The sequence below is a fragment of the Triticum urartu genome, chromosome 6A (genome assembly GCF_056163025.1).
Source record: "Triticum urartu cultivar PI428250 chromosome 6A, HENAU_Tu73, whole genome shotgun sequence".
Taxonomy (NCBI): Eukaryota; Viridiplantae; Streptophyta; class Magnoliopsida; order Poales; family Poaceae; genus Triticum; species Triticum urartu.
In genome coordinates, this window is record NC_141878.1 from 449,169,667 (window position 1) to 449,180,534 (window position 10,868).

A 10,868-nucleotide genomic window follows, 5' to 3' on the forward strand; every position below is an offset into this window, starting at 1 on the left:
ACCGGAGGAACACCTTGTGTGCTATCAAACGTCACAATGTAACTGGGTGATTATAAAGATGCTCTACAGGTGTCTCCGACGGTGTTTGTTGAGTTGGCATAGATCGAGATTAGGATTTTTCACTCCGTGTATCAGAGAGGTATCTCTAGGCCCTCTCGGTAATGCTCATCACTATAAGCCTTGCAAGCAATGTGATTAATGAGTTATTTATGGGATGATACATTACGAAATGAGTAAAGAGACTTGCCGGTAACGAGATTGAACTAGGTATGTGGATACCGACGATCGAATCTCAGGCAAGTAACATACTGATGACAAAGGGAACAACGTATGTTGTTATGCGGTTTGACCGATAAATATCTTCATAGAATATGTAGGAGCCAATATGAGCATCCAGGTTCCTCTATTGGTTATTGACCAGAGATGTGTCTCGGTCATGTCTACATAGTTCTCAAACCCGTAGGGTCCGCACGCTTAACGTGTGATGATGATTTGTATTATGAGTTATGTGATTTTGATGACATAAGTTTGTTCGGAGTCCCGGATAAGATCACGGACATGACGAGGATTCTCGACATGGTCGAGACATAAAGATTGATATATTGGACGATGTTATTCGGACACCGGGTGAGTTTCGAGAGGTACCAGTAACTATCGGAATGCCGGAGGGTTATCGGAACACCCCGGGGGAACTAATGGGCCTTCATGGGCCTTAGTGGAGAGAGAGAAGGGCCACAAGGGGCTGCCCCCCCTTGGCATTCTGAATTGGACTAGGGGAAGGGGGCGGCGCCCCCCTTTCTTCCCGTCTCCCTGTCCCTTCCTTCTTCCCCTTCCACCAAGTGGAATCCTACTAGGACTTGGAGTCCTAGTAGGACTCCTCTCTCCGGCGCGCCCTAAAGGGGCCGACCAGTCCTCGCCTCTCCTCGATTATATACGGAGGCAGGGGGCACCCTAGAACACACAAGATCAATTGTCTTAGCCGTGTGCGGTGCCCCTCCACAGTTTACCACCTCGATCATATCATCGTAGTGCTTAGGCGAAGCCCTGCGCCGGTAACTTCATCATCACCGTCGCCACGCCGTCATGCTGACGGAACTTTCCCTCGTCCTCAACTGGATCAAGAGCTCCAGGTACGTCATCAAGCTGAACGTGTGCTGAACACGGAGGTCCGTAGATTCGGTGATAGGATCAGTTGGATCATGAAGACGTTCGACTACATCAACTGCGTTACTAAATGCTTCCGCTTTCGGTCTACGAGGGTACATGGACACACTCTCCCCTCTTGTTGCTATGCATCACCTAGATAGAGCTTGCGTGATCGTAGGAATTTTTTTGAAATACTGTGTTCCCCAACAGTGTTATATGCGTAGATGTTATATGCACGAGTAGAACACAAAGAGTTGTGGGCGATAATAGTCATACTACTTACCACCAACGTCTTACTTTGATTCGGTGGTATTGTTGGATGAAGCGGCCCGGACCGACATTACATGACCGCGTTCACGAGACTGGTTCTACCGACGTGCTTCGCACACAGGTGGCTGGCGGGTGTCTATTTCTCCAACTTTAGTTGAATCAAGTTTGACTATGGCCGGTCCTTGTTGAAGGTTAAAACAACACACTTGACGAAAAATCATAGTGGTTTTGATGCGTAGGTAAGAACGGTTCTTTCTAGAAGCCCGTAGCAGCCACGTAAAACTTGCAACAACAAAGTAGAGGACATCTAACTTGGTTTTGCAGGGCATGTTGTGATGTGATATTGTCAAGACGTGATGAGATATAAATTGTTCTATGAGATGATCATGTTTTGTAAAAGTTATCGGCAACTCGCAGGAGCCTTATGGTTGTCGCTTTATTGTATGAAATGCAATCGCCATGTAATTGCTTTACTTTATCACTAAGCAGTAGCGATAGTCGTAGAAGCAATAGTTGGCGAGACGACAACGATGCTACAATGGAGATCAAAGTATCAAGCCAGTGATGATGGAGATCATGGCGGTGCTTTGGAGATGGAGATCAAAGGCACAAGATGATGATGGCCATATCATGTCACATATTTTGATTGCATGTTATGTTTATCCTTTATGCATCTTATTTTTCTTAGTACGGCGGTAACATTATAAGATGATCCCTCACTAAATTTCAAGGTATAAGTGTTCTCCCTGAGAATGCACGTTGCTACAGTTCGTCGTGCCGAGACACCACATGATGATTGGGTGTGATAAGCTCTACGTTCACATACAGCAGGTGCAAGCCAGTTTTGCACGTATAGAATACTCTGGTTAAACTTGAGGAGCCTAGCATATGCAGGTATGGCCTCAGAACACTGAGACCGAAAGGTCGAACGTGAATCATATAGTAGATATGATCAACATAGTGATGTTCACCATTGAAAACTACTCCATCTCACGTCATGATTGGACATGGTTTAGTTCATATGGATTACATGATCATTTAGATGCTAGAGGGATGTCTATCTAAGTGGGAGTTCTTAAGTAATATGATTAATAGAACTTTAATTTATCATGAACTTAGTACCTTAGAGTATTTGCATGTCTATGTTGTTGTAGATCAACGGCACGTGCTACCGTTCCCTTGAATTTTAATGTGTTCCAAGAGAAAGCTAAGTTGAAAGATGATGGTAGAAACTACATGGACTGGGTCCGTAACTTGAGGATTATCCTCATTGCTGCACAAAAGAATTACGTCCTAGAAGCACCGCTGGTGCAAGACCCACTGCAGGAGCAACGCCGGACATTGTGAATGTCTGGCAAAGCAAAGCTAATGACTACTCGATAGTTCAGTGTGCCATGCTTTACTTCTTAGAATCAGGACTTTAAAGACGTTTTTAACGTCATGGAGCATATGAGATGTTCCAGGAGTTGAAGTTAATATTTCAAGCAAATGCCCGAATTGAGAGATATGAAGTCTCCAATAAGTTCTATAGCTGCAAGATGGAGGAGAATAGTTCTGTCAGGGAACATACGCTCAGAATGTCTGGGCACCACAACCACTTAACTCAACTGGGAGTTAATCTTCCTAATGATAGTGTCATTGAGAGAGTTCTTCAATCACTGCCATCAAGCTACAAAAGCTTCATGATGAACTATAATATGCAAGGGATGGATAAGACAATTCCTGAGCTCTTCGCGATGCTAAAGGCTGCGGAGGTAGAAATCAAGAAGGAGCATCAAGTGTTGATGGTTAACAAGACCACTAGTTTCAAGAAAAAGGGAAAAGGGAAGAAGGGGAACTTCAAGAAGAACGGCAAGCAAGTTGCTGCTCAAGTGAAGAAGCCTAAATCTGGACCTAAGCCTGAGACTGAGTGCTTCTACTGCAAAGGGACTGGTCACTGGAAGCGGAACTGCCCCATGTATTTTGCGGATAAGAAGGATGGCAAAGTGAAAGGTATATTTGATATATATGTTATTGATGTGTACCTTACTAATGCTCGTAGTAGCGCCTGGGTATTTGATACCGGTTCTGTTGCTCATATTTGCAACTCGAAATAGGGGCTACGGATTAAATGAAGATTGGCTAAGGACGAGGTTACGATGCGCATGGGAAATGGCTCCAAAGTCGATGTGATCGTCGTCGACACGCTACCTCTATATCTACCGTCGGGATTAGTTTTAGACCTAAATAATTGTTATTTGGTGCCAGCGTTGAGCATGAACATTATATCTGGATCTTGTTTGATGCGAGACGATTATTCATTTAAATCAGAGAATAATGGTTGTTCTATTTATATGAGTAATATCTTTTATGGTCATGCACCCTTGATGAGTGGTCTATTTTTGTTGAATCTCAATTGTAGTGACACACATATTCATAATATTGAAGCCAAAAGATGCAAGGTTAATAATGATAGTGCAACTTATTTGTGGCACTGCTATGCAGGTCATATTGGTGTAAAGCGCATGAAGAAACTCCATGTTGATGGGCTTTTGGAATCACTTGATTATGAATCACTTGATGCTTGCGAACCATGCCTCATGGGCAAGATGACTAAGACTGCGTTCTCCGAAACAATGGAGCGAGCAACTGACTTATTTGAAATTATACATACTGATATATGCAGTCCGATGAGTGTTGAGGCTCGCGGGGGGGGGGGGGTATCGTTATTTTCTGACCTTCACAGATGATTTGAGCAGATATGGGTATATCTACTTGATGAAACATAAGTCTGAAACATTTGAAAAGTTCAAAGAATTTCAGAGTGAAGTAGAAATCATCATAACAAGAAAATAAAGTTTCTATGATTGTGGAGGTGAATATTTGAGTTATGAATTTGGTCTTCATTTGAAACAATGTGGAATAGTTTCGCAACTCACACCACCTGGAACACCACAGCGTAATGGTGTGTCCGAACGTCGTAACCGCACTTTATTAGATATGGTGCGATCTATGATGTCTCTTACTGATTTACCGCTATCATTTCGGGGTTATGCTTTAGAGACGGCTGCATTCACGTTAAATAGGGCACCATCTAAATCCGTTGAGACGACACCATATGAGCTGTGGTTTGGCAAGAAACCTAAGCTGTCGTTTCTTAAAGTTTGGGGCTGTGATGCTTATGTGAAAAAGATTCAACCTGATAAGCTCGAACCTAAATTGGAGAAATGTGTCTTCATAGGATACCCAAAGGAGACTGTTGGGTACACCTTCTATCACAGATCTGAAGGCGAGATATTCATTACTAAGAATGGATCCTTTCTAGAGAATGAGTTTCTCTCGAAAGAAGTGAGTGGGAGGTAAGTAGAACTTGATGAGGTAATTGTACCTTCTCCCTTATTGGAAAATAGTTCATCACATAAATCAGTTCCAGTGATTCCTACACCAATCAGTGAGGAAGTTAATAATGATGATCATGAAACTTCTGATCAAGTTACTACTGAACCTTGTAGGTCAACCAGAGTACGATCCGCACTAGAGTGGTACGGTAATCCTGTTCTGTAGGTCATGTTACTTGACCATGATGAACCTACGAACTGGAGGAAGCGATGATGAGCCCAGATTCCGTGAAATGGCTTCAGGCCATGAAATCTGAGATGGGATCCATGCATGAGAACAAAGTGTGGAATTTGGTTGACTTGCCCGATGATCGGCAAGCCATAGACAATAAATGGATATTCAAGAAGAAGACTGACGCTGACGGTAATGTTATTGTCTACAAAGCTCGACTTGTTGCGAAAGGTTTTCGACAAGTTCAAGGATAAGACCTTCTCACCCGTAGTGATGCTTAAGTCTGTCTGAATCATGTTAGCAATTGCCGCATTTTATGATTATGAAATTTGGCAAATGGATGTCAAAACTGCATTCCTTAATGGATTTCTTAAAGAAGAGTTGTATATGATGCAACCAGAAGGTTTTGTCGATCCTAAAGGTGCTGACAAAGTGTGCAAGCTCCAGCGATCCATTTATGAACTGGTGCAAGCCTCTCAGAGTAGGAATATACGCTTTGATAGTGTGATCAAAGCATATGGTTTTATACAGACTTTTGGAGAAGCCTGTATTTACAAGAAAGTGAGTGGCAGCTCTGTAGCATTTCTAATATTATATGTGGATGCCATATTGTTGATTGGAAATAACACATAATTTCTGGATAGCATAAAAGGATACTTGAATAAGAATTTTTCAATGAAAGACCTCGGTGAAGCTACTTATATATTGGGCATCAAGATCTATAGAGATAGATCAAGACGCTTAATTGGACTTTCACAAAGCACATACCTTCATAAAGTTTTGAAGAAGTTCAAAATGGATCTGTCAAAGAAAGGGTTCTTGCCTATGTTACAAGGTGTGAAGTTGAGTCAGACTCAATGCCCGACCACTGCAGAAGATAGAGAGAAAACGAAAGTCATTCCATATGCCTCAGCCATAGGCTCTATCATGTATGCAATACTGTGTACCAGACCTGATGTGTACCTTGATATAAGTTTAGCAGGGAGGTACCAAAGTAATCCAGGAGTAGATCACTTGACAACGGTCAAGAACATCCTGAAATACCTGAAAAGGACTAAGGATATGTTTCTCGTTTATGGAGGTGACAAAGAGCTCGTCGTAAATGGTTACGTTGATGCAAGCTTTGACACTGACCCGAATGACTCTAAGTCACAAATCGGATATGTATTTATATTGAATGGTGGAGCTATCAGTTGGTGTAGTGCCAAGCAGAGCGTCGTGGCAGGATCTACGTGTGAAGCGGAGTACATAGCTGCTTCGAAAGCAGCAAATGAAGGAGTCTGGATGAAGGAGTTCATATCTCATCTAGCTGTAATACCTAGTGCATCGGATCCAATGAAAATCTTTTGTGACTATACTGGAGCAATTGACTTAGCAAAGGAATCCAAATTTCACAAGAGAACCAAACACATCAAGAGACGCTTCAATTCCATCCGCGATCAAGTCAAGGAGGGAGACATAGAGATTTGCAAGATACATACGGATCTGAATGTTGCAGATCCGTTGACTAAGCCTCTCTCATGAGCAAAACATGATCAACACCAAGACTCCATGGGTGTTAGAATCATTACAATGTAATCTAGATTATTGACTCTAGTGCAAGCGGGAGACTGAAGGAAATATGCCCTACAGGCAATAATAAGGTTGTTATTTATATTTCCCTAAATCATGATAAATGTTTATTATTCATGCTAGAATTGTATTATCCGGAAACTTAGTACATGTGTGAATACATAGACAAACAGAGTGTCCCTAGTATGCCTCTACTAGACTAGCTCGTTAATCAAAGATGGTTAAGTTTCCTGACCATAGACATGCGTTCTCATTTGATGAACGGGGTCACATCATTAGAGGATGATGTGATGGACAAGACCCATCCGTTAGCTTAGCATAATGATCGTTTAGTTTTTTTGCGAATGCTTTATTCATGACTTAGACATGTTCCTCTAACTATGAGATTATGCAACTCCTGAATACCGGAGGAACACATTGTGTGCTATCAAACGTCACAACGTAACTGGGTGATTATAAAGATGCTCTACAGGTGTCTCCGATGGTGTTTATTGAGTTGGCATAGATCTAGATTAGGATTTGTCACTCTGTGTATCGGAGAGGTATCTCTGGGCCCTCTCGGTAATGCTCATCACTATAAGCCTTGCAAGCAATGTGACTAATGAGTTAGTTACGAGATGATACATTACAGAACGAGTAAAGATACTTGCCGGTAACGATATTAAACTAGGTATGTGGATACCGACGATCGAATCTCGGGCAAGTATATTGATGACAAAGGGAACAACGTATGTTGCTATGCGGTTTGACCGATAAAGATCTTCGTAGAATATGTAGGAGCCAATATGAGCATCCAGGTTCCTCTATTGGTTATTGACCGGAGATGTGTCTCGGTCATGTCTACATAGTTCTCGAACCCGTAGGGTCCGCACGCTTAATGTTCGATGACGATTTGTATTATGAGTTATGTGATTTTGATGACTGAAGATTGTTCGGAGTCCCGGATAAGATCATGGACATGACGAGGATTCTCGAAATGGTCGAGACATAAATATTGATATATTGGACGATGTTATTCGGACACCGGACGAGTTCCGATAGGTACCGGGTAACTATTGGAGTGCCGGAGGGTTATCGGAATCCCGCGGGGGAACTAATGGGCCTTCATGGGCCTTAGTGGAGAGAGAGAAGGACCACAAGGGGCTAGCCGTGCCCCCCCTTGGCAGTCCGAATTGGACTAGGGGAAGGGGCGGTGCCCCCCTTTCCTTCCCCTCTCCCTCTCCCTTCCTTCTTCCCCCTTCCACCAAGTGGAATCCTACTAGGACTTGGAGTCCTAGTAGGACTCCTCTCTCTGGCGCACCCTACAAGGGCCGGCCGGCCTCCCCTCTCCTCCTTTATATACGGAGGCAGAGGGCACCCTAGAACACACAATATCAATTATCTTAGTCGTGTGCGGTGCCCCCCTCCACAGTTTACCACCTCGATCATATCATCGTAGTGCTTAGGTGAAGACCTGCGCCTGTAACTTCATCATCACCATCGCCACGCCATCGTGCTAACGAAACTCTCCCTCGTCCTCAACTGGATCAAGAGCTCTAGGGACGTCATTGAGTTGAACGTGTGCTGAACACGGAGGTGCCGAATGTTCGGTGCTAGGATCGGTTGGATCACAAAGATGTTCGACTACATCAACCGCATTACTAAACGCTTCCGCTTTTGGTCTACAAGGGTACGTGGACACACTCTCCCCTCTCGTTGCTATGCATCACCTAAATAGATCTTGCGTGATCATAGGAATTTTTTGAAATACTGCTTTCCCCGACAGATGATGATGATGGCTAGGATGATGATAGATCAGATGATGATGACAGCAAGGATGATGATGATACATAGCCAAGTTGATGACGATAGCCAGGATGATGAGGATAAGCAAGATGATGATGATGATGATGATGATGGTCCATACAATTATGCAATTTTCTCTCAATGAATGAAGAAACTTACTGAAGATGAGAGGGCCAATCTCATCGCTATCCTACCATCAAGTGTGCAATACTTGGGGAAGCCATTTGTGCATCATTTAATTAAGACCAACATCATCAAACACGTCATGGTATGTTTTGTATTATTTTTTTTGTTCAATATGTGGCGAGATGTCTAACATTGCGTTATCTGTTTGCTTTTAATCACGAGGATCTTAGAAATTACCTATGAAGATGATTTCCGACCAGGACATTCCTGTCATTGGAAAAGTTGGAGTACTCCTTGGAGCAGCAGGGCCTATCACCAACGTTAAGTACAAGACAGACACAAACAGCCACATATCGATTCTGTGAGATCGGCCGGTGGGAATTCTTGAAGATAAAGAGACGACTAAGATTGACACATCGGTGCTAATAACGGTAAGGAATAGCAACAACAATAACTTACAGATGATGGTTCTTGTAGACCTTATTTAGAAATAAGGTCCAAGTAAAAAATCCTAGGAACTCTCTGTTAGTTAGTTAAGATGCATGTGATACATTTATGTTGGTTTGTTAGGTGGAACAAATTTTAAGTGTCAGTGCTTGTCATGAAGAGTACTAATTAACTAGTGAACCTGCATCCCTAATCTTTCAGTGGCATGCTCAATTTGCTTCTAATATCCAAGGTTGCATCATATTGCAATTTGTTACATGGGTTTTATGCTAAACACAACCATGGTAACACAATTCTTGCCATCGCTGCAAATTTCTCAGTTTGCATGCCTAAGCATTCAATGGCGGGAAAAATTGGTTTGCCCGCCACTGCATGGTCACTAGCAGTGGTGGGTGCTCGCCCACCACTGATGCCATTTTAGCAGTGGCAGGAGGTTAGTGGCGGGCGGCCCTGAGAGCCTTTCCTGCCACTACACGGCTTTTTGCGCCCGCCACTGCTATGCATTCCCGTAGTAGTGACTGCCCCATGCCACTTGTAGCTCGTCGGCTGCCGGTTGTAGCACATCCCCGTTGTAAGATCTCAAGTAGGACTAAAGGGGATGATTAGACTACTTGAAAAATAAATACTTTAGCAATTCTTGACAAATTTTAGAAATTCTATCAAGTCTAGTAGCACCCTACACATACAAGTCTAAGATAGTAGTGGCAGAAAATAAAGACTTTGCACATGAACGTAAATGAGGGGTTTGGAGATAATCAAACGTAATGAAGATACATTAATTTTTCTCGTGGTTCTGATAGGTGATGCTATCGTACATCCATGTTAATGGTGAAGGAAATATGCCCTAGAGGCAATAATAAAGTTGTTATTTTATATTTCCTTATTCATGATAAAGATTTATTATTCATGCTAGAATTGTATTGATCGGAAACTTAAATACATGTGTGAATACATAAACAAATACCGTGTCCCTAGTGAGCCTCTACTAGACTAGCTCATTGATCAAAGATGGTTAAGGTTTCCTAACCATGGACATGTGTTGTCATTTGATAACGGGGTCACATCATTAGGAGAATGATGTAATGAACAAGACCCATCTGTTAGCTTAGCATACGATCGTTTAGTTTATTGCTACTGCTTTCTTAATGTCAAATACATGTTCCTTCTACCATGAGATCATGCAACTCCTGGATACCGGAGGAATACCTTGTGTGCTATCAAACTTCACAATGTAACTGGGTGATCATAAAGATGCTCTACACGTATCTCCGAAGGTGTCTATTGAGTTGGCACGAATCGAGATTGGGATTTGTCACTCTATGTATCGGAGAGGTATCTCTGGGCCCTCTCGCTAATACACATCACAAGAAGCTTGCAAGCAAAGTGACTAAGGAGTTAGTTGCAAGATGATGTATTACTAAACGAGTAAAGAGACTTTCTAGTAACGAGATTGAACTAGGTACAGAGATACCGACAATCGAATCTCGGGCAAGTAACATACCGACAAACAAAGGGAATTGCGTATGTTGTCATAAAGGTTCAACCAACAAAAGATCTTTGTGGAATATGTAGGAATTAATATGGGCATCCAGGTCCCACTATTGGTTATTGACCAGAGAGGTGTCTCGGTCATGACTTCCCGAACCCGCAGGGTCGCACGCTTAAAATTCGTTGACGCTAGAGTAGTATTGGGATATTTCATGAGTGGTAACCAAATGTTGTTCGGAGTCCCAGATGAGATCCCGGACATCACGAGGAGTATCGAAATGGTTGAGAGGTAAATATTTATATATGGGAAGTCATATTTGGGTTCCAGAAAAAGGTGTAGTTTTTTCGGTATTGTACTGGGAAGCTTCTAGAAGGTTCTGAAGGTTTCCGGAGGGGTCTGGAAGTCCACAAGTTGGTCCACCATGACCCAAGGGCTAGCATAGGCTGCGGGGAGGTGCCCTGGCCTTATTGGGCTAGGCGCACCA

General features: G+C 42.8%; 1 protein-coding gene across 1 annotated transcript; it reads left to right on the top strand.

Moving 5' to 3' along the window:
- The first annotated feature begins 2,904 nt into the window (after positions 1-2,904).
- LOC147965644 (uncharacterized) lies at positions 2,905-8,813 on the top strand. Its single transcript, XM_087530547.1, has 2 exons — positions 2,905-3,467; positions 8,679-8,813. The coding sequence occupies exons 1-2, from the start codon at positions 2,955-2,957 to the stop codon at positions 8,811-8,813; spliced, it is 648 nt and encodes a 215-aa protein (XP_087386673.1). The 5' UTR covers positions 2,905-2,954.
- Positions 8,814-10,868: the final 2,055 nt, after the last annotated feature.